The sequence below is a fragment of the Dermacentor silvarum genome, chromosome 9 (genome assembly GCF_013339745.2).
Source record: "Dermacentor silvarum isolate Dsil-2018 chromosome 9, BIME_Dsil_1.4, whole genome shotgun sequence".
NCBI classification, from domain to species: Eukaryota; Metazoa; Arthropoda; class Arachnida; order Ixodida; family Ixodidae; genus Dermacentor; species Dermacentor silvarum.
In genome coordinates, this window is record NC_051162.1 from 163,525,593 (window position 1) to 163,550,044 (window position 24,452).

At 45.0% G+C, this 24,452-nt stretch overlaps 1 protein-coding gene across 1 annotated transcript; it reads left to right on the top strand.

Moving 5' to 3' along the window:
• Window positions 1-908: 908 nt before the first annotated feature.
• LOC119464053 (uncharacterized) lies at window positions 909-21,899 on the top strand. Its single transcript, XM_049656130.1, has 7 exons — window positions 909-937; window positions 1,011-1,259; window positions 3,883-4,232; window positions 7,146-7,254; window positions 12,635-12,891; window positions 17,145-17,304; window positions 21,401-21,899. Exons 2-7 carry the CDS (start codon window positions 1,088-1,090, stop codon window positions 21,601-21,603), a joined length of 1,251 nt encoding a protein of 416 aa, XP_049512087.1. The 5' UTR covers window positions 909-937; window positions 1,011-1,087; the 3' UTR covers window positions 21,604-21,899.
• Window positions 21,900-24,452: the final 2,553 nt, after the last annotated feature.

Sequence of the window (24,452 nt, forward strand, 5' to 3'; positions counted from 1 at the left end):
GATAAAACTACTATCCTTACTCCGTATAGCTCTCTACTAATTTGCTATCGCAATTGGTGCTTCGCCTTTCGGGTTAAACTGCGACAAATTTTTCGTATACGTGCTTCTATTTTTACGCTACTTCTGTGCCGGCTCCTGTGATTCTTTGTCTCACTGATATATATATATATATATATATATATATATATATATATGCCATATGACCACATAGGATCAAATGTACGGTCAAGGCAAATGCATGCGCTCCAGCGGAACAATAATAGCACAGCTAGACACTGATACTGATGTTCCCTTGGGAGAAACAACGATTTTGGTCTTTCATTGCGTATACACTACAGTTGATAAGACCTCGAGTAGGTGAGGCTGACACGTACGGTACAATATGTAAGAAAAAATATATATATATATATATATATATATATATATATATATATATATATATATATATTATTATATATTATTATTTACAGGTCGGGCTTGGTAATGCACACACGGGCTCTTGCTAAGCTGAGTAATAACGCCCGGGCTTTATATCCGCGGGCCCGGGCTGGGCTCGGACTTCAGAAAGCGGGCCCGGGCCGAAAATGCAGCGCTGTACACTGCACCATTGTTGACGGACACGAAAAATGCACGAGACCATTCGTCCTTCATGCACAAAACCCTAAACATTAACAACTTCGCTCATAGAGAAAGAAAAAAAAGTTAGAAAAAGAAAAAAGAGAGAGAGAGAGACGTATGACGTTGCTGAAGGTGGTGGCGCAGAAGCCCCGCCCTCGACGGGCGATTTGTGGAACGAGATTCTCCCTGGTTACCCTCCTTTCTTCCTACTCTCAGCTCGCGCATGCGCAGCGACCACCGAGACCTCGTGGGAGCATAATTCAGCGGTTGAGTTCACTCGACATATAGCACTACAACAGCGCTGTTCTCCCTCGCTGCCGTGCATGCGTACTGTGTGTTCCAGAAACGTGAATTCTTACTTAGCTTTGGTTCCAAACTCCCGTTGACGGAAGTGGCGCGCTCGCGTACTCGTAGGAACTGTGGTCGGGGACAACCTGTGTTTCTCAAATGGCTGGCGGCATGTTTACGCATGCGGACATGCGCGGCATTTCGCGCGGACAGTGCACGTCGATCGGCTGCGATTGCGACGGCTTCACCCGACCGTCGTCGTTGGACGCTTTGCCGCGTACAAGCCGCTGTTGTCCCGTGCGGCTGGTGCAGCTACTGTGGCCACTCACCGGTCAATCACAGCCGTGTTGCAGGTCAGTTGGCTTTCATTCTACTGTCATTGCAATGCATGGGATGATCTGGTAACGGTCGTTGCACGCACAGCTGTGCCTGCATATGGAGAAAAGGTAATATCCCCTCGATTTTGTTTAACATGTTCACACATCACAGCTATTTTCCATTTATGTTCCGGCACCGAAGATTGGGGGGGGGGGGGGTAATGCGTTCTTTTTTTTCCCTTCTTTTCTTTCTTTTTAATGCGAAGCGTTATTTGCGAACTTCAGGCCAACTATCTATCTGTCTAGCGGACACTCAGCCGGCAAAGTTCTGACTAGTGTTGTAGAAGTCTGTTGCCACACTTTGGGGCCAATATTGCCAGACTGCCTGCCAAATTTGACAGGGAAAAACACCGTCAAATATAGCGACCGCACTGACGCCGTTTTCGAGGCGCACCGAGTTGCCAGTTCCCGGTAGTACCGTAATTTTGCTCCATGACCCGCGCGCTTAGTGCGGGCCCAGTTCTCCGACGGTACGACGCGAAACCGATACGCGTCGCATAATACTCGGGCCGCTTTCTTGCGCCATGGGTGCTAAGTGTTAAAGCAACGCCTCCTTTAGAAAGATGCCTGCCGCGTGCGCCAGAAGTTAAAGCATTGGCTGGATCTGAAACTGAGATGCGTCGCACAATCCTCGGGGCGTTATCTTGCGCTGCGCGCGATGGCTGCAACGCGACGACGCGAAACCGAGACGCGTCGCATAACACACGGGACGCTTTCTTGCGCGATGGCTGCTACGTATTCGTGTTGAAGCTTTCGCTGAGCGAAACCGAGACGCGTCGCATAACACTCGGGACCGCTTTCTTGCGCGATGGCTGCTACGTATTCGTGTTGAAGCTTTCGCTGAGCGAAACCGAGACGCGTCGCATAACACTCGGGCCGCTTTCTTGCGCGATGGCTGCTACGTTTACGTGTTGAAGCTTTTGCTGGGCGAAACCGAGACACTTCGCATAACACTCGGGCTGCTTGCTTGCGCGATGGCTGCTACGTTTACGTGGTGAAGCTTTTGCTGCGCGAAACCGAGACGCGTCGCATAACACTCGGGCAGCTTTTGCTGAGCCAAACCGAGACGCGTCGTATAACACTCGAAAGCGGCCCGATCGAGTGTTATGCGACGCGTCTCGGTTTCGCTCAGCAAAAGCTTCAACACGTATACGTAGCACCCATCGCGCAAGAAAGTGGCCCTGAGTGTTATGCGACGCGTCTCGGTTTCGCTCAGCAAAAGCTTCAACACGAATACGTAGCAGCCATCGCGCAAGAAAGCGTCCCGAGTTTTATGCGACGCGCCTCGGATTCGCGTCGTCCCACTGCAGCCAGCGCAGCGCAAGATAGCTCCCCGAGGATTGTGCGACCATAGCCTCCTCTATAACTTTGTATAGAGGAGGCTATGGTGCGACGCGTCTCAGTTTCAGATCCAGCGAAAGCTTCAACACTTAGCACCCATGGCGCAAGAAAGCAGCCCGAGTGCTATGCGACCCGTATTGGTTTCGCGTCGTACCGTCGGAGAACTGGGCCCGCACAAAGAGCGCGGGTTATGGAGCAAAATTACGCTACTACCGGGAGCTACCGGTACTACCGCCTCGGAAACGGCGTCAATGCGGTCGCTATATTTTACGGTGGTTTTCCCCGTCAGATTTGGCAGGCAGTCTGGCAATACTGGCCCCAAAGTCTGGCAACAGACTTCTACAACACCAGTCAGAACTTTGCCCACTCATCCTCCTAGATCAGCTCCCAGACCATCTGCCAACATGGTCCACTGGCCAGTCACTTGTGGATCGTGGTCCTCACTCGTCAACTCAATCGGGCTAGCAAATAGTTACTAAACATGAGCCATGTCCTATTGGGTGCTTAACACTGTTGCACGGTGTTAATTTTAGATTGCAACTTCTTGGGGGACTTCCTCACTCGAATGCAAGTGCTAAACAGTGCAGACAAAGATGAGGAGGTACAAATCTGCACACACAATAAACTGATTCGGTGTGCACCTTCTCATCTTTGCACTGTCTAGTGCAATCACACTCATGTAGACATGATTTAAGGGAGTACTGACACATCTTTTCGAAATTTTACAATTTACAGCACGTGAGATAATCGCAGCGAGAATGATGGTAGGGAAATGCTTATAAGACATCCTAATTTGATACTAAAGTTGTCTGGAAATGGTAGGCCTGGTGTCACTGACATTATTGTGACGTAATGACACAGAGCGAAATCTAGTGACATTGTGTAGCAATGAAGCTAGGCGTGGTGATGGTGCTCATAGATAACATAAACAAGAGTGCTGTGTGGGTTTCTTCAGGCTGTGCTTGTATATATGTGGCAGCTGCAGCAATTACAGGAAGGAAGCGAGCCGGTATATCTTGAGGTCATGACGCATCCACATCATTTGTACCAAAACTGTGATTGTTTTACAGATACAAGTGCCACAGTAAGTTGTTTATGGTGCTGTGCTAGTATTTCTAGTAGATTTAGAAGGTTACCTAGTAGAAGGTGACCTAGTAGATTACCTTTACTTCACATTATAAAATGAAATGTCATCTTATCAGTACTCATTTAATTCTTTTCGATTAGCAATGCACTCACCTTCACGTTATACATGCAGAAAACAGCGCATACGAGGAGCAGACACAGCAGGTGGACGTTTCACACTTATCTGGCGTTCAAGAAAACCTGGAGCAGCATTCCACGCCTGAAGCAGATCCACACCCGGAGCCAAGTCAACAGCCAGATGTGAATCCACAGCCACAGCAAGAGGTGACCTGCATTTCAGAATCAGACAAACCTCGTCTGAAACTGGAGCCAGCAGATTCCAAGCCTGAACGAAACTCTGAGCTAGAGCAAAGTTCACAGTCTGAGCTGTGCCCGCAGCAGGGGACAAGTCCACAGCCGGAGACGAGTCCAAAGCAAGAGCAAAGATCACCCACACCTACGAGGAAAAGGCATGACAAAGAGGTAATTTTATTTTTCCAGCTTGTTACTACCTTAATTTTGTCTAGGCAATGGCTCTGTAAAATTTCGAGTTGGAACTTGCCTTCATGCTTGAACACACTTTGTAATGTTGTTACGAAGTGTGTCATTACGATATGTGGGTTTTTGTAATGGCATGTTTTGCTGTATTGGTGTGTGAATCTGCCATCTGCCCGAACTCATCTTTAGCTGCACTGGAGGTGCATTATCTATGCGCACATGTTATAGACATTGCACAAAGTAGGGGAAATGGAGACCGGTAGAAGCAGCGTTAAGGTTCTTACGTAAAGCTTACAATTTTTTAATATACCTAAAGCAATGCATTCATATGATATGTGTTAGCACACATGACTGAATATTGGGCATGACACAATATTGTATGCTGCAGTTCTGAAGAACACAGATGGGGGGAACACATAAGCTGAAGCATGACTTACAAGTGCTTACTTTGGCAAAACAAACAGAATGTAAAGATTGTGCTATCAAGTTCACAGCAACGCTTTAGTGTGCCTGATGATGCCATCGATTGTTCTTTCTGCTTTTACTAGTATTAGGATTCATACACCTTCTCGAAATCCTTCAAAATCTTCGAATTTGATAAAAGAGATTCAAGAGCCCTTAGAACTCCTTGAAAATAAGTGCCCTCCTTGAATTCCTTGAAAACTAGGGTTGCGTTTGACTTGAACATTCAGAGTGACAACAGAAATGAAGAAGGAAAGGTAGGGAGGTTAACCAAGCATGTGCCCGATTGGCTAGCCTGCACTTGGGGAGAGAAGAGTAAAACATAAGAAAACGAAATGATAAGAAAAATAGTCGAGGCAGCTTTAAAGTAGCAAACTCGGCATGGAGGGCTACGCATGGACACTTTCTATCGGTAAGCAATCCTAGTAATTTATTCTGAGAGTGTTGCCAAACAATTTTAATGAGGCATGTCTGCAGCCACCAGCCACAAAGCCCAATGTATCATTTTTGATATGCTGATTTTGGCACCTCAAACTCTGGATTTAAGCACTGGAAACCACATGCAGGGTCTATGCACGTGTTTTTGATATACCGGAGGGAGTTCTCAGTTGTGGATAGTTCTGCAAATCAATTACTAAGTAATTAATCACCGTACTAATTATTGTGTACACAATTATTGTTTCATTGTTCCCTTGGTACCAATGTACCCCCCTACAGCCGTAAATAAATTTGAATAAGCTGTTTTCATTTTATTTGATGTGGAATGGCATTCGGGCTTTGTGGGGTTAACCTCTGCCATTGTGGCGCTAGACAAAGCCAGATGAAGCAACTCAGTGGCATCACTCGGTTTCCCACCACCCAGAGCAGCTTTGCTGTTTTGCCCTCCCCTCTTCTCTTTGTCTTGCCACTCCCTCCTATCTCCTGACACACATTTTGCAGATTGAATATGAAATAATTTAAAAGGGCAATGCTCTTAACTTTGCCCTTAATTTGGCATTTATCGTTTATGCCCTACAAACAATTCAATTTGCTCTTTTCTTTCTGACTTTATTGCTTAATTGAGCACTTGCTGCAGTTTCAGACAATGAATGCAGCACTCATTAGCACTGCTTCATAAGCACCTTGCTTTAGATATTTCGGAATGACTTAAATAATTGGGAGCCCTTGCTTCAATGCCTGTCCCCTAATTTGCAGAATTTATTCCAAGTATTGTATGAAGCAACTGATAAATTATATGCAGGCATCAATCACGCAGATGTCACCAATCATGGTGAAAATGTTTCGTTATACATTAGGATAGAATAAATGGCCTGCCGTTTAAACCTTTTGCACGAATTAGCCATTTTTCAGGGTTATAGCAACCACCGCAACCTTCAAGCTTTCTGGCCTTCAAGCCATCTTTGTACATCAGAGCACAACGTTGAGCATGTGTGTGCGATTTCCAGTGACAGAGTGAGCAAATAGAAAGAGACGATGCATTTGACGGTCAACCTCCCTTTATTCCGAAAGTGGGAGATGAGTGAGTGTTGGATTTGCAATCTCTGTCCTGCCCCCCCTCCCCCGCGATGCTTTGGTTTATCACAAGCAGCCCCCAGGGAAGTGTTTTTAAACAATCACATAAAAAACAGAAAGTTACGCAAGCGCGTCGATTCTCATTTGATGCTGCTGGCATCATTACGTCTCGCGCCACGTATACAGGTGCTTGAAAGCTTCAAACAAGCAAGTCATTCCATCAGAACTTCTCAGCTTTAGCTTATTCTCTTCGTCGGCCCATTCAGCTGCCTGGGCTCAGACATTTACTGCATTCGGCTACGAGCCACGGAGAATACAAAGACTAGAGTGGCAACCACAGCACAGCCAGCGCTTAGCAGGCTGCACCCAGGATGGTCCGACCACCCACACTCCCCCCTAGGAACATCACTTCAACAGACCAAGCCGTGCTAAATTTTGGTTGTTTTGCTGGTTGGTTCATTCTGCAGCCATCATGGCTTCCTTTTCGAGCTCTAGGAATGCCTGGCGGAAAGTTAAGTTTCAGCCGCATTAACATGACGATTATCTTTGGACAAAGTCAGGCACTACTGACCATCACGCCATAAAGTGATTGACATCATTACAATGGGGAAAGTCAACTTAGAAAAGTGACACGAAGAGCTTTAAGTGTGCTTCCAACTCAGCAGCTGGCTTGGCCGCAAGGAATTGCTGCTAAGAAGGGGATTTCACTATTTTTCAGTGTGTCTGCATGCGAATAAGGTTTGTTTCCCAGTCAGATGTTCTGTATGAACCCTGAGTATATCTTGCACGACTTCACCCAGTAGTGCCGATTTACCTTAATTACTGATACACTTCATTTAATTAGATGACATTAGATATGTTAGAATGAAATGGAGCGTGCGTATTGCAGTCTAGGCTAACTGTGGTACATATGGCGGTATGCAGGAAGCCCTGACTTGTTCACGTATTGTGGCACGAAGCTTGAAACGTCTGGCGGAAAAAAAGGCGGAGCTTGAAAGGCAGCGAGACTACTTAGATGCCGAAGACATTCCTGGTAAGCTTTATCTCCTTGCTGTTTTCATGACTACTGCTTTCTATTTGGATGTTGATTTTCAATAAGTCCTTAGCAGCTTTGTGACAGTATGGAGCAAGGAAAAGGGCTAGCAGGGAAGCATGACACCATGCAGCTAGCTTGGCAAGGCAGCCTTCTCTGGTGCTGACCTTTTTCCTTCGAGTGCCTGCCTGCACGTTGACTCTTGGGAAATAGGCCTTACCTGGACCTTTCAAGGCATTGTTTGGTTTATGGCAGCTCTTAGTGATGTCCTCATCATGGTCGGCCCGCACGTTTGTTGGCTAGAAATTACTGCTTGCCTATCACATAGCGAAGGCCTATATTTCCTATGAGCCTTTTCTTTACAATCTTTATGTCTCGGCTTTAAGACTGTCATGTCATGCTCCCACCTAGCCTTTTTCCTTCCTTCGTACTGTGGAGCACCTTTTTAAAGCTGCCATTTCTTACTCCTGTTGTACAGTTAAGCCTGGATATAACGAAATTGACAAATTCCCCAAAAACTTCGATATAAAGAAGATTTCGTTGTATGCAAATTCGGCACGAAAATTCGAAAAAGAAACGCTTACCATATTTACTTGATGCTTATCGATGACGTCGTATAAGGCCCGTTTATACTCCGACATTATCAGTGCGCGGCCAGCATTGTTTGCGGACAGTCACGCTACGCCGGTTGCGCTGCGCCAGCCGAAACGCCATCTCTTCTGTACTCCGACGCGCGCGCTGTCGGCTGTTATCTTCAGAGCATGCGCAGAACGATCCCAAGCCCGCTCGCCGCTTTGAATGGCTGTCAGCGAAGTGGCGTGGGCACCTTTATTTGTTCAGGCGAAATGGCATTGTGGGTCAGCGCGACTAACGTGCGAATGGGTCAGGAGCCAATTCGGCGCCGGCCCCGTCGGAAGTTGCTGGTTACAGTGGTTGCGCCAGTGCGCTCGACTATTGACCCTTTTCGCGGCGCTCTCATGGGCGCTGCCATGTTTGATCACATGGTGACGCGTCCATTGTTTGCTTTAACTGCCTCCTCGTTTACAATGCAAGCACGTGACGCCGGTGTGGCGCAACAAACCTCGGTTTGGACGACATGAAGCTTTGCCCACAGCTTTAGAAAACATGTAAGTGCTTTCAGAGCTCATTACGCCTTGTCCAAACGGCGCGAGCAGCGTATATGGTGCTTGTACTAAAAGCGGTGCTAGAAATGTATTCCAAGCTGTCCAAACTTTCCGCTTATGAATTAAATCGGGATCAGTATGCTCTTCGTTCTTTGCTTGGCAAACAATTTGAAGCGGTGGCTTGTCATATTTGTGACTCAGTAAAGTTCCTCGGTGCGGCCACTATCTGATTGTTTATTTTCAGCCTAATCGCTCGCGGGTGTGCTCTGATACGATAGATTTGTTGTTGCTGGGCACGAAGCTTGGAATGTAAATGTTCTGTACTTTATGGTTGCTTGTAGCAAGGAAGTATTATCGCTTGTGCCTCACTTACTCTGTGGACCGTCACGAAACGTTCAGCTTCAAACATTCGTGTCTTATCGGTGTAGTCGTCGTCACTCATGCTTCGGCAGATTGATTCAAGTGTGCGCCCATTCGCCTATTATTGCTGTGTTGGCAATAGGGTGGGCGTAAGTTTGCGTGCGAGTAGGCGTGGATGTGTTTAGATAACGTGCGAGAAGCTTACTATACCAGTAAGTGGCGCTACTTGCTTTTGTAGCAAGCGGTACTCCCTCTTAAGTGCCAACATTCCGTAGTTGAAGTCCTTTCTTTGGAGGTTAGCTATACAGCGCTGGCAGATGAATTATCTTTTTTGATCCTCGAGGAAAGCCGTCCATCGTGAAGGGCGGCAACACAGGCAGTGCTTATGTAGAAGCGGCGACACAGGTTGATTCCATTCCTTAATATGTGAATCACCAGTTTTGCAGCAAACTACCGCACACGTCTTCCCTTTATTGTTGCACATTTTGCAGTATGAACTGGGCACAGCGCATAAGCGAACACCCAGTTTCCATTTCCGACAGCTGATCACACTGTAGCAGGGCACAAGCAGTAACGGTTTCGTATTCATGCGCATTCGCTGAGGCAACGTATGGCGAGCCACAGGAAGCGCCATCTCGTTCCTGTAGAGCAAACTGCTCCCTGAAAAGGGTCAATAGAGGGGGTCGTTTTTGCCAAAGTGACATAGATTGCACGCGCTCGCGTTACTTCCGACTGTAAGCATCCCTATAGTGTCACCTAGTGTCAGGTTAGGGAAGTGAAGCGCAGAGACTTGCGCAGTAACCAAATAGTGGTGCTGCCAGCGCATTGAAAAGCAAAGAACTTTTTTTTCTTCGGCAACATCAACATGAAAAGGAGAGTGCCTGCCGGCTTGGCGGGCTAGGCCAGCTGCAGCAAGCGGTGGGATCAGGTTTGAATGAAGGTAGGGGGGAAAGGTCACGCCCACGGTGGCAAGATCGCCAGGTCGAGCAATGCAGGGCCACCTCACGCACGCACGCAAACGTGCTTTCGTTCTCGCCTCACAGTTGCCGTGAATTCGAGCGCATCAAGTGCGACGCCACTGCTTCACATTCTGTCGTGGCGAAGAAGGTGCTTTCAGTTGCTGCTAACGCAAAAATGACAATATCAGCAGGTTTAACTTTATTTGCTACAAATTTTGGAGCCAGCAATAAAGTTAAGTCAGGTTCTCAATCAACCCTCTAGCCTCGATTGTTTGGCTTCCTGAGTGAAACTTAACACCTTGCTTTTTTTCTACTAACAATGCAGTCTAGATTCTAAATGAGAGTTATTGGATCCACTTCATTCAGTCTCTTTCCTAAGCCTTACATAGCTGTCTTATTGAATATTTTGTAGCTGTAAACTAGCTTTCAACTCTGTAATGCACTTTGACTCATCTGCCCCAACTAAAGTTTTGACTGCTGACAGCTCACAGCATAGGTGCAGTCTTATTCCAACACCAGTGTGGACATGACTGCGTTGTAGCCTATGCGAGCTGGCTCGTGGTAGCCGCTGAGCGTAGTTATTCCATGACTCATTGCATATGCCTTGTACTTGCATGGGCATTCGCAAAGTTCCGCCCATAGTTGTACAGACACAGCTTCTGTGCGATCACAGATCATCACACGTAATGCTGGATCTCCCCACTCTAGAACCAGACGGGCTGACCTGCTCGCTGGGCTTTGCGTAGCGGACTTTCTCCTCTATGATGTGATCTTCGTGCACAATGCTCTATGTCAATTACTCACTGACTGCGGCCGTAATTTCCTCTCTGCCGTCATCGATGACATCCTGCGCTCATGCTTGCCAAAATCGAAAATGCAGAAAGTGGAGCTTTACGGCATTGTTAATAACCAAAATGTTATCCATCTCGGTGGCACAGCCAAAAGGATAGAGATGGAGAACTTTTTTGTTTATCTACGAGGCCATAAAGCTCCAGTTTCCTCTTAGTTGATTTCATGGTGCTCACTGCTTCCCCTTTCCGCTCTTTGGTGCGAGTGGATGCATGCGAGTTATTTTATTTTTCTCTTGTCCATTCGTCTCTTGTTATATAGCAAATCTGCAGTAGCAAGCCATACGTTTTGCTAGGCTGACCTCCTCACTTGTTAAAATTTCTCACCATTGCGCACGTATTTTCACTGCTGGTTGATATTAGGGTTTCTTGTGATACACTGTTGAAATGCGTAAATTATGTACACGGTGGGTGTGCTGTACAAATAACGTACAATTGCAGTGCATGTTTTAGAAACTATTGTTTATTGTGATGGTTTTAAACTTGTCATAACGCAGCACCAACATTCTGAGCATGTTAGCTCGCAGGACCCAAATGCAAAATATTATATCTTTTTGCTCAGTACTGCAGGGTTCGCACAGCCCCTTGAAATCCTTGAATATCCTTGATATTGACAGTATAAGTTCAAGGGCCCTTGAAACTACTTGAATACCCGTGGGCTCCTTGTAATCCTTGAAAATCCCGTGGGATTTGTTCCGCTAGAGGAAATTAACGATGTACCTCCGCAAGTCATGCTGATATTTAAGGCCCTTTCGCTTACGAATGCCCATGAAAACAAGCTGTGTTGACTAAAGGCAACATCAGGAAGTTTCGGTTTTAAATCTCGCAGCCCCTACGTCGTCTGGCAACTAATATGCACTGGAAATCCAATCCAATGCGAGACATATCGCTCGCTAGGCTTGCGTATAGTGCCTAGAATATACTCTTAGTGTGCCGTCCACCGAGAGTCTCCAACGCGGGACGGTGGCGCGGGCTGTGATGCCTGCCGCCGCGGGCCACCAGACGGCGATGCCTGTCGGCACCATGCTAAATCCTGCGGTGTTCGACTCGCGTTCGTTTGCGATGCGTTGATTGCTACGCGTCGATTGCAATGCTTAGTTCATTTCTCGCCTTGCTGCCACTTTCGTTGCAGTCTTTTCTTATTGTGAGTGGGTTTTTTGCATCTATGTGTGCACTCGTCTGTCTAAAGAAACTTTGAACAGGTCGCGAAACCGCGATTTCCCAGAGACGCGGAAAGAAACGGCTCATCTCATTACCCAGCGCGTCCGCAGACCCCGAACGTATTGCGGATTGGGACAAGCACATAAGAGGCAGATCGCCGGGCAAATGGGGAGACTCGCGTCGTGTCTTGCCTGAAGTCCGCCCATGTCTCAGCATGGTCCGGCACAGTCTCGAAGTGCAGCGCACCAAGCGGCCGGCGGCGGCAGGCATCACACTCGGTGCTACCGCGACACCCGCTCTCGGCACACTAGTATGTGTCTTTTAGGTACTATAGTCGGGCCGTTTGTCGGCCTCGTGCGCGCCATTTCAGTGAAGTTCGCGTTTGCGTTGTGCGTTTACTTTGACAAGATGCCAGGCGGGAAGTGCAAGTTTCAGCCTGCGTGGCTGCAACATACGGACTATCGTCACTGGGTGAGACCGGAACCAAGCGATCCTTATCGAGCAATGTGCGCATTATGTCAGAAGACGGTCGACATTGCAACGATGGGGGAATCTACCTTGAAGAGCCACCAGAAAGGCGAAAGGCGACGAAGTTTCCGTCGAACAGCCAAAGAAAAAGAAGCGGAGATAACAGCTCTTGAAAGAGAAATTAATGCGAAAATAGGGCTCCTTTCCTAAGTCATGTGAGGAAATAAAATTACGCTAACACTCCTTGAATTCTGCCTTTTTGCATCCTTGAAATCCTTGAAATGTCCTTGAATTTCCAGCCAAATATTGTGTACGAACCCTGGTACTGTAACTATGTTCATATTATCCACAGTAAATGTTAGACGTAGCCTGACATCTGTGCTGCCTGCTTCTTGCTTACAAAGATCTTTGCGCTTACAGGCACCTAATGGAGGTAAATGTGCGTGCTTGCTTGTTACAGATGCTGAGCTTCGGACCACTCGACTCCTTTTGGATATCCGCAGAGACCAGTGCGACAGCAATCACGAGCTGAAGCAGATAAGGCACAACATGCAGCTGCTGTTGGACGGGCAGGCGCGATTGGAGGCCTCGTCGAACCAGAACACACATTCTCTGCAGCCATCTCCAGTCAGGCTGCCGAAGATGCCCGCAGAAACGCTGGAAGAGTTCGAAGCACTAGAGGAAGCTGTCCAAGATGATGATGTGGCTGCAGCCTTGGTATTTACCTTGTTCTTTTATCACAGTGGTTGAAATGTTTGCCCGTAATCATATGAAAAGTGCTCATATGTTATCTAGGCTTTTCTGCTTTATTTGCAAATAGCTTGGTTGTCGCTTTAGAGTTAATAAGACACTGTCATCAGTCTTCAGCAGTGGTCACACAAGAGATGTTTCTGAAACTAAAGTTCCGACCAGGAAACTTGACAAAACTAGTCTCCTTGGTGAAATGTTGGCAACATTCGGTTGTTCAACCACTGCTGATAACTCCATCTTCACTTCTCTGTGGAACTCTGTTTTGTGTGGGTTTCCATGAGTTCTGTTAAGTAGCTAAAATCTGATTCGTGTTTGTTGAGGTTCATGACATGGTGTATTTTGATATGTATTGAGAAGGAAGTTTAAGGATAGAGCAGACTGAATAGTTTGTAAAAGGCACTTCTTTACCAAAAGGTGATGACTGTATGTACTTTGAAAAACCCCGTTAACTTCCTCATCAAAGAGAGGGCACAGGTTGCCATTGAGACTTGGTGAAGTCTCTTAGCTGATGGGACAAAGATCGAATTTAATGGCGTTGAGTCTCAGAACATGACATAAATGTTTCTGGCCCACTACTGCACACCCTGGTTAAGGAAATGGAGGACCGACTGGGTTGTTTAAATAAGTTAGGCTATATGGTGACGTTTTCCGGCCTCAACTGGAATCTGCTTTGGTAATTTGGTGCTGCTTTGAAGATTATCCAGCTGCTGTTTTTTTTTTAAATCCATCCAAAAATGACACCACCCAACACATCACAATACTGGGAGTATGTGTCGCTAATTCTGTGGGGAAAAAAAAAGATAATATTCAGCCTGCCATTGTCTGTGTCCCACCACACTGAATCACACCTTTGTTGGCTACGCGATCAATGTGAAAACATGCTCATCATCCCGAATGTCCTCTTGCATAAGTTGCAGTAATCCAGTAGCAGGTGGAAGGCCGCAGAACCGCCCGTAATCACTTCTTGTGTTCTCGTTTGGATTGTTCTTTGAAATGCACTTGAAACATTGTTTCTTGCATTCACCACCACAAATTACATAAGTATCTCCTGCTTCACATCAAGCAAATTCTGTTACCATCATTTTCTTAATATATATATATAGCTAGTGTAACGTGTCGTAGTTCGAATAATACGACTGATTACGACCGACTGTGTCGAGAACGCACACAGGTTTATTTGTGCTACATCACAGCCATCTTGGAAGCTCCCCTGCTCTCTACCAGGGTTGCCTTCCTACATTCCAAAAAGTGCTATGCATGGAAACTACATCATCCCCTCAGGGAAGGAAAATTCAGTTTTGTTCAAACACATAGTAGAAAAAAGAAAAATGCACTTTTGTTCACACATAGTCTTTCAGGCGCTCAGGGCGTTGCCTGGTTCGTTGGGGGTACCGCTGTGAGGCGGTCTTGGGAGTTGCTGGCAGAGGTTCACTAGAAGTAGCTGTGCTGTGGCTTGGAAGGTCACTGTTACTTGGTACAGCTGCATCGTCCATGTCTGGCATGTCGGTCTGCCATTGTAACGTGTCGTAGATCGAGTAATACAACTGATTACAACTGATTACGACCGATTGTGTCGAGAACACACACGGGTTTATTTGTGCTACATCGCAGCCATCTTGGAAGCTCCCCTGCTCTCTACCAGGGTTGCCTTCCTACATTCCAAAAAGTATGGACACTACAGCTAGTTGCACCAATAGCATCATGGTAACTTCATATTCAACATGGGCATTGTTCACTGTCCTGTGATGACTTCCTGAAGTTCATCATGCAGTAGAAAGCCACTTCTTCAAGAAACCTTGCTTTCAGGAAGATAAAATTGAATTGTAAATAATCTCTGTATATTCGCACAAAAGCTTTGTGTTTACATGCTTACATTTTGTATTTAATCGGTGCTGTTTGCAGTTTCTGATTGCTCTACTGCTTTTTTCTTCCTGTTTAGTTTTTCTTCATGACTGCCTTTTTAGAAGTACGTACTAGTATACCGCTCCCACTTTGTGTAGCAATCACTTTTTTGCCTCCAGGGAGATAAACTAAATTAATGAGGCAAATACACTTTGGACACACTATGTTAAGGTTCTCTACTGTGCTGCTTAGTGGACATTGTTTGATGCTGCTTAAACATATGGTGTGTTCATCGTTATGATAGTTAGAAAGATGAATGATTATGCATTAGTCATCATCTCTGAATTTCTCCTCTGGCTGACTAGTTCTCGCACCAGGGTCGATGTCTACGTAAATGTAGAATCAGTGGCCACACGAGACACATAATTATGGATGCCTTTCTGATCAAGTTCGTGGGAATGACTCGGATGTGCATTCGCTATGTTTCATGGCTGAACATAAGTTCTGCACGATGTTGTGTTCAGATTCATGCAACTCAGAATAAGTAAAAGTAAAAATAAGAAGGGAGATGAAAAGTAATGAGAGACAGCGGAACACTATGAAAAAAGTATCCTGTTTATTTTTACCTCCTTTCTTTCTACTTTTCCTTCACTCTTTCTGAGTTGTGCTAATGTCAACCCAATCTCGTGGAATACCAACTTGTCCAAACCACCACCCTAGTTATCATTTCTGGTGAGCCTAGTAGTACCCGTGTCACACAGGCACGCTTGGAAGGCCTTCCAGTCGATGGCCTTCGAAACGCCACACTCTTGAAAGGCCGTTGAGTGGTTCAGGCGTTTCTCGCAAAAATTGTGTGGCGCTGCGGATCTTTAGTGTTATTTTCATGTCGCCAAAAGTTACTCAGAAGCACAGAAATGTATTGTAGGAAATTGTTTAGACATTGTTGAAAGGCCGTTGAGTGGTTCAGGCGTTTCTCACAAAAATTGTGTGGCGCTGCGGATCTTTAGTGTTATTTTCATGTCGCCAAAAGTTACTCAGAAGCACAGAAATGTATTGTAGGAAATTGTTTAGACATTGTTGTAAATATGTGTTTAGTTTTTGAGTTATTGAGTAGCGAAACTGTAGCATGGATGAACACAAACAACTCGTTGTCGAGAGTATGTGCAGTTCACACATTTCAAGTGGCAAAAAAACTTTAATAAATAATAATAACACTCTTATATACTATGTTTAAGACCATTTGGTTAGATATTTTATTTCTATTCATGAGTACGAGCACACTGTGAACGAGAGGGCCCGATGGCGTTGTTTCTGCTTCCGTTGCTCAAAGGCCATCGCCTTTGAGGCCAAAAATTAATGTTCAGATTAGTTACTGGACATGTCTAGCCAAACTAACATGAACAGCTTCTTTACAAACTAGGCCTGTATGCATTGATTTAACTATAATACTGCTCATGCTTGATATAACAAGTATGTATATAAAAAGAAATGGGCAGTTTCACTCGAAGGATGAAGCACTAACAGTGATAGCAAAGTTTAGTATTACACTTGAACTCCTCAGATGGTGTTACAGTCAAACCTTGTTATAACGAACTTCAATATAACAAAATTCTCTATATAACTAAGTTTTTTGCTGGAAGTAAAGCTTCGTTATATCAAGGTTTGACTGTATAACTATATGTGTGTCTAACATGGGTGCGGCAAAATTTCTAGCTCCCTTTAAAGCTTTAAAGTAGGGCCAATAAATGGCATAGCATAGGCGCCACTACACTGCCCATAAGGAGGCACGCCAGTAATATATCATCACCATCATGTTTGAGCACTGATACTGTTTTGAACTTTTCATATTTAATAAGCTGAGGATATTTAAGATAAAAGCCATGTGCTCTGAATGTTATGTTTCATGGCATTTATTTGCGGGCTGCCATTCTAAAAGATTCTGAGGAACATTTCAGTCAAGAACATAAAACTTAGTTTGAGCAGGTTTAGCGGTTGAATGGTATAGCATCTACCTCGCATACACGGCATGCGTAAATGAATAGCAGACATGTACCCAAATATGTGCGAAACCTCAGGGCAATGCCCATGGTGGAAACTCTCCTGGAGTGTCCATTAATAAAGTAAATTTCAGATGCTTCTTATAGATATAAGCATGTATGAAATACGTGCCTATAACAAATAGCAGCTATACGACAAAGGTATTTCTTGTTAGGTGCAACTTCGTTGTAATGAGGGTCAGTTGTATATTATGTGGCAGACCTTGCCCCTGTTATAGCAGGTGAACCTTGATTGATGTGTCAGCAGATTCTATTTGCTGCAGCATGTCATGTGCCTCTTAACAGTTATTTGACTTGTGTACATTTTGGGCTTATTTGCAGCGCGAACATCTTCTTCAGTTCGGGGGCTCCAATTTACGAGAGGTGGCAACTACCGTGATGAAGAGGATTATGGGTCACAAGGTTCAGCTACTCTATAGCCTGCATGGAAAAAAGGGCAAAAAGGCCTTTATAGACATGCGGATATGCAGCATTGCAACAGGTGATTTTTCTTTTCCTGTTGTTGCTGCCTTATTTTTGCTGCGTTTACTCGTGTTATTATTGTTGTTTTTAATGAACTGGGTGTTTCTCTTGCTCGAGTCAGGCACATGAATACCCTTAAAACCACGAACAATGTGGCAAGTGATATGCTGAATACTAATGCACACTATGGTTACACAATATACCCACCATGGTTGCTTGCTGGCTTTAGGTTTCTGCTGCTAAGCACAAGGTCACGGAAACAAATCCCCAGCTGTGGCAGCCGCATTTTGATCGTTTCGAAGTGCTAAAATGCCTGTGTGCCGTGCATTGGGTGCACGTTATAGAACCCCAGGTATCCAAAAATAATCCGAAGTGCTCCACTATGTGCCTCATAATCAGACTGGGGTTTTGGCATGTAAAATCACAGAATCTGATCCAATCGGGTTACACAATAAATTCTCACTTGTTCAAGATTAAGCACCATGAATCAAGTTTCATTTTATTTTTCACTGCTTCCATCTCTCTGTTGTTCCCATCATCGCCATTGGTTATGGAGCCATTGTCTATAACTCTGCTACGCCTAGTGCTCTGAAGATGCTGGATTCCGTCCACCACTTGGGTCTTGCTACAGTGCTACAGTCTTGCATGTCTTGCTACAGGTGCATTCAGGACTTAGTCCTTTGGGAAGCCTGTACGTTGAATCTAACTAATGGTCTCTACATCACCAAAGGACCTCTTTAAGTCTCTCATATGCCCTGAAGGTGAAATCAGATGTACATCATGCCATTCACCTATTCGTGATTTGTCCACGACCAGGCTGTTCCGTAACCGCCCAACCACTAGGCCTGCTCTTTCTCTCCGGTTGGAAGCACTGTCAGAAGAAACAGACGTCCCGCTTCTAGAGAATGTCCTAATGGCTCCAACTCGGCTTCCACCGCCTTGGGAGTGGCAGACTATCGAATGTGACATCTCTTTCTTAGAAATATCAAAACGAGCACCTGAGGCACATATACATTCACAATTCCTTGAACTACAGGTGAAGTACTCCTGTGCTGAATTTTATACAGACGCTTCGATTTCTCCTGCTGGTGTTGCTTACGCAGCTCTAGGACCATCGTTTTCACTATCCGGTACACTTAATCCATATACCAGTATTTTTACGGCCAAAGCATACGTGATCCTTTCTATAGTAAAACATATAACGCAATCTAATCTCACTAGGGCTATTGTATTCACGGACTCATTGAGCGTAGTCCGAGCCCTAATGAGCTTACGAAAACATAAAAACACTGTCTTTAACAAACTCTTTGCATTGCTATGCTCAGCTTATATAGGGAAACAAGTCATCATTCTATGTTGGGTACCTGGACACAGTGGCATAAAAGGTAACGAAGATGCTGACGAGAACGCTACCTCAGTAGCTTTTAGCGACACTGACATAAGCATACCCATCCCAGCCACAGACATTAAACCATACTTGCGGCATAAGCTGAAGAAGCACTGGCAGAAACAGTGGGAGACCCAGGTATCCAATAAACTGCACTTAATCAAACCTAAATTAGGGCTCTGCATATCGGAGAAAACAACAAGATACAAAGAAGTGCTCCTTTGTCGATTAAGAATTGGACACACCTTCGGCACCCACTCTTACCTACTGACTGGAAGGGATCCTCCGTCATGTCGAAGGTGTGGTGACAGGCTTACAGTTCTCCATGTCCTTATTCAGTGCAGAGAAGGGAGCGTAAAAAGTACTTTCATTTTGCCTATCACCAGCATATTCCACTTCACCCAGCATTCTTTTTAAGCGGCGAACCGCTTTTTAACTTGAAAACAGTTTTTAGCTTTTTAGATTAAGATAATGTCCTAGAAATTATTTGGCGGGGTCATGTGCAACACAGCCTCGCCTTCTAGGCTGTAGCTGCAGTGACATTAGTCTTTATAGAGCATGCCTTTGAGCTCTCTACTTCAAGAGCCCTGGGGAGGCTTTATCGGAGTGAAACTTTTATGCACCTTTTACTGTCATGAATCATTGTCATTATATTTTACGCAGTTTACAGCAACCCGTTCTTAGGCCTCTTTACAGCCACATTACTTTTACATTTGTAACGCAATTTAATCACTTCATCCATATTACATAAAGAATTCATTACCATTTATCATGGCGCTCTTTGGCCATAGCTCGCCCTTGCGCCATTAAACACCACTCATCATCGCCATCGGTGCTCACCACACCACCTCCTCAGCACACTTCACAAAATGATCCTTCCTGATGACGTTCCCGCTGCTGGATATTTAGCATAAGCGACGGTATCGTCTTGATACCTGGTGCATACGCATTGAAAATCCAGTCCTTGCTGAAACATTTTTCAAATTCTTTTTACCTTGAACTTAGGTGGTGCAGGTCTTACACTATGAAATACGATATACATGCCTACCACTACATTGCGATCTCGATATATTGAGCTCGCATATTTTAATATGTCTTATGCATCCACCGTTGCTTCACATGTTTCTATGAAGGAGGGCTCTTGGTAACCAAAACACTTCATATATCAATTGTACCTTTTGCTTATCGTCAAAATGTAATACCGGGACAGAAATAATTTGAAGTCTACATGTATATTGACATCTACAGGCTACATGTGTACATGCATACAAGGTTAGTGCTACTAGTATGCAACACTGATCGTTAAAACAATGTTTATCTGCTGCCGTGGCCGTGAGCGGTGCTTTTCTAACACTTCCCAGGGCTAGTCTTGTACGCATACACAAAGGTCTGAGAAAGTGGGTGGGGACATTGACCGCCGCAGAAGCTTAACAGGTATAGCACTGCACACGTAATGCAGAGAAGTACCTGCCTCTATTTGGGCAAGTTGGTGCGACATACTGCAAGGTTTAAACAGTGCAAAAAGATGGCAAAGAACACTTACGCACAGGATGAGCACTAATCCTGTGTGTAAGCGTTCTTTGATTTAGTTTTTTTTTTGCAGAGTTTAAACTTGCATTCCACACATTGCAGAAGATATGGGTTAAGCACCCACCTGAGGCAAGTTCTCTTTTGATCCACTTCCATTTTATTGCGATAGCAATTATATGGACACTACAGGCGCATTTTGGCCATTTCCGTGATGTTCTGTACAAAGTCGAAGGGCGATAACACCGTCACCGCATGCTGTAGGTGCCAGTGAAAGCGCACGAGGGGCACCGACGATCACGGCTCAATCGAGCTCATGCTAGAGAGGAAAGAGGGTTGGACGTGTGCCTTCTTTCGTCGCATGCATGGCATCATAGTGAGGGGGTGACGCTGTACGCTGGTGGCAATGGCACATTGCGCGGCTGCGCTCCTCCAAATTGAAAGCAATCTACGTCGACGGCCGAGTGTAGGTGCGACGACGGCTCATACCTTTGTGCGTGTGGCGTTCTCACCACTCGGTTTGCGTTGAAGCGATACACAGCTCAAAGGTCACTTCACTCGCTGCTGCTACTGCGCTTCCTTACGCCAGCGTTTTGACAGCAGTGTCCACGGTCATCGAGTCTGATCTATTCACGTTTACCTGTGCGTGCTGACAGCATGCTTGTAAATTTAGATAGTAAGTGAATGTGTGCAAGTTTATACGGCCGATAAAACTGCTGTGCTTACGTTGTATAGCTGTCATCGCATTTGCGATCGCAATCGATAGTTTTCCTTTCGGGTGAAACTGCAGCTTTTTTTTATTGTTTCAGCATTTCAATTGAGTTTAGTAAATGAATTTGCCCTGTGCTTACTCTGGCATATAAGACACATCTATTTTAACTCGGTTGGTATAGTCAAATATAATTATGGTGACTACATCACTGTGTCGTCATCAGCAGCCGCAAAGTAACTATTACGAGACAGTGCAGGTACATCGCTGACATTACTTCTGGAGCATAGCGTGCTCGATTAAAAATAAGTTTTCTTATTGGCCGTACCAGCATGCATGGCTTTACGCATATATAAGTTGCACCATTGTAAGATACGCACAAAATTCTGGTGTGGAAATGCGACTAATAGTCTCGAAAATGCGATACTCTTCTTTTGGCACCTGTCTGGTGCTGTTTTTATGTTTTTTAATTGTTACTTCTGTTCTGTGCAGACATCATATGCAGGAAGCAGAAGGCGGACGTGGCAGAGGTGCTCGCATTCATACGAAGATGGCTGCCAGGCTCAATTGACAGATGTGGCGGCAGGAAGAGATGTTATGAGGAAGACGTTATCGGAGTTGGCAGCAGTCCACTGCAAGGCTCTACACCTGCTTCAGTGGCCATTGTGCACAGTTCCTCCCATGTAAATTTCTAAAATTCTCTGGACGTGCAACACTTGACACAAGGCAGGAAAAGGTGGGATAGGAGATCACCCCCCACCCTGTGATATACTTCCAGCTAAAAATGTGTTCCTAAGATGAGGCGATCCTGGAATGAGGTGTTCCTAGGATGTGCTGTTCCAAGGCCTGTGTGGCCTTCCCGTTCCTTGGTAGCTTGTGTGGCTACCTGTAAGTTCAAAGTGCATGGTTCTGTGATTCTGTTTTATGATTATAAACTTAATAGTTTATGATCAAGACTTGTGATAAAAAGAAGCTTTTATGATTTTATGTTTTATAATTAATAAACTGGATTTTCATTCACTCACTTGTTAGGGTACTTTTTTTTACCAAGCTGGTGGTGGAAGTTTGCACAAACGTGTGAGCCATCATTGCCATGTAACCATTTGCAAATAAGATGTTCGGAAGGCAAATGCTATACATAATTGTGTGTTAATGTTAAGCGATTTGACACAATGAAATGTCGTCTTTTATTGTCTTCGCTGCTTTTGTAGCTTCCTACTGCAGTCAGTTGGATGACGGTTTTTGTTTCCTTCAACCATTTTCCGCCTTGTGGGCTTCTGCGGAAATGATTTGCCATATTCTGTTTCCAGATTTGATTGCAAACTTTTTTCAGCTTTGCCCTACACTTTCCTATGCCATATTCAGGTTCCCACATTCGACATCTTTCTCGTTAATATCTCGTGAACTCTTAGAGGACACTAAATAAAGTTACATGGACGCGTATTAGTGAATTGCTCTACTACAGTAGCAAAAATATGCCGCTGTTACGATGAGAAGAGGTTTGGTAAGCCACAAAAATCGAAAGACAGGTGGCAACGTCAAAGTTCCTGCACCAGTTCGCTGTGTCATCACCGATTTTTACAGCATGCGCTCATACCTGGTAAATTTCTCATTGGTCAAGATGGCTTACACTGTATTCTAAAAGAGCCAGATGCTGAGCTAAGTAAGTTTTGATGACTACTGAGCGACAATGGCCCAAATACGAAAAAAGAATGCTTTGGTATCTGTGGGATCACATTTACAATCAATACTGGGATTTCAGTGTGAAATTAAAAAACGAGAAGCACCTTCATTTTCTGTCGTAACAAGCATACTGTTACCATAAAATGCATGAAAATAAATGTTTGAAACAACTTTTTACCAATCTAAACTGATGTAGTGTTTCTCTTTTGTGTTTCAAAGGTCACATTTTTTTTTCATTCGAAGCGTTCTTGACGAGTTCAACCCTGTTTTCTGTAACGGGTAGCTGATCATTTTGGAGGGCTGAACCTGGAAACTTTAGGCTGATGTGCTATGTGGTATGTGCCACCTTGAGTATGTGCCACCGGATATTTGCTACATATAGAACAATCTGCCCCCTTTCCACCCTGTAAAAGTGGATGTACAACGAAGCTGTTGCCGATATTAAGCAAGCACCACGAGCGATGTACATCATGCACGTGTGCAGAAGTGCAGCAGTATACATCCTTATTTTTGTAGGCCCTCCGTAAAGCACAAGTGTCTTATTACACGCGACTAAACCTTTTGGTTAAAATAGTGCAGGGACTTGTGCACACCCTGGATGTACCATTGCATTGGAGGTCAATGCGCAACTCTCGCCATCTAGTAGCGGCACGCGGAACTACGCAGAGTGCGCAAATTCGCTATGCGCTGCCAAGTAGGAGGTGCGGTCCTTACACGATTCTACACGGTAGCCAGTGGCCTGTTATAGTTGCAGGATAGGTATGACAGGGGCAGGAAGCGCAGTCGAGGATGGCAGAAATTTCAGTGGTGTGATGGAATTGGGAAACTTGCACGAAAGTTGTCGTGTTTGCGACCATGTTGTGTGTGGATAACGTTACTAGATTACCTCTTTCAGTTTGCAAACTCCGGCACCGCGGATGTCACCCTTCCCTGTACCGCTGAGCAGGGGTGCGCTCGTCGCCATTTGACCGGTTTGACGGAGGTAACGGAAGTGTCGGTCGGTGTCGGTGGTGCATACCAATGTCTATAAACATCTGTGCGTACGGCTTCTTGGCCACCACGCTGGCGTTACCGTACTGGCGTAGTCAACACAGGCATGGTCTTGTGCGAGGGGTTTTTTTTTTTTTGCCTTCAAATCTAGTAACATTGCGTTCAACTTTGGTGCGTAGTGATCGCACTCCTTGTGAGTTCCAGCGAGATCTATCAACGCAGCTCGTGCGGCGTGTGCTCCCGCTGCTACTTGTGACAAGAATGCACTTTTTCTCCCGAAATTTCAACCATCGATTACAAAGCAAGTAAAAGATGGTTGTAGCAAACAAAAAAGAGCGTCTATTATAACAATGGCTTTTGAAATACCATTCCCAGTTGATGTTTCTTGCATTGTTCAAAAAGTTGACAGTCACTTTAGCATATGATAAAGAGAATGAAGGCGAAAGCGCGCCTGCTCACGAGAAATTCATTATATTAATTGACATTCTCATTCGAATGCATCGTCAGTTTAAAAAATCAAATTAAATTCTGGTGTTTTATATGTTCCAAAACCCCGATATGGATTATGAGACACGCTGTAGTGGGGGACTCCGGGTTAATTTTGACCACCTTTAACGTGCAATTACTTCCTATTACTTGTTCTTTCCCACCAAAGGTCGTGGGTTCGAGTACCTTAATTAACTATATCTTGATTCAATGTGCCATAATTACCTTCGCCCTAATTAACACCAATGGTTGAGGATTCGACTCCCACCAACGGTCGTGGGTCCGCGTGCCATGATTAACTATATCTTAATTAACTGTGTCTTAATTACCTTTGCCTTAAGTAACACCAAACGTCGTGTGTCCGAGTGCCTAATGAACTCTATGT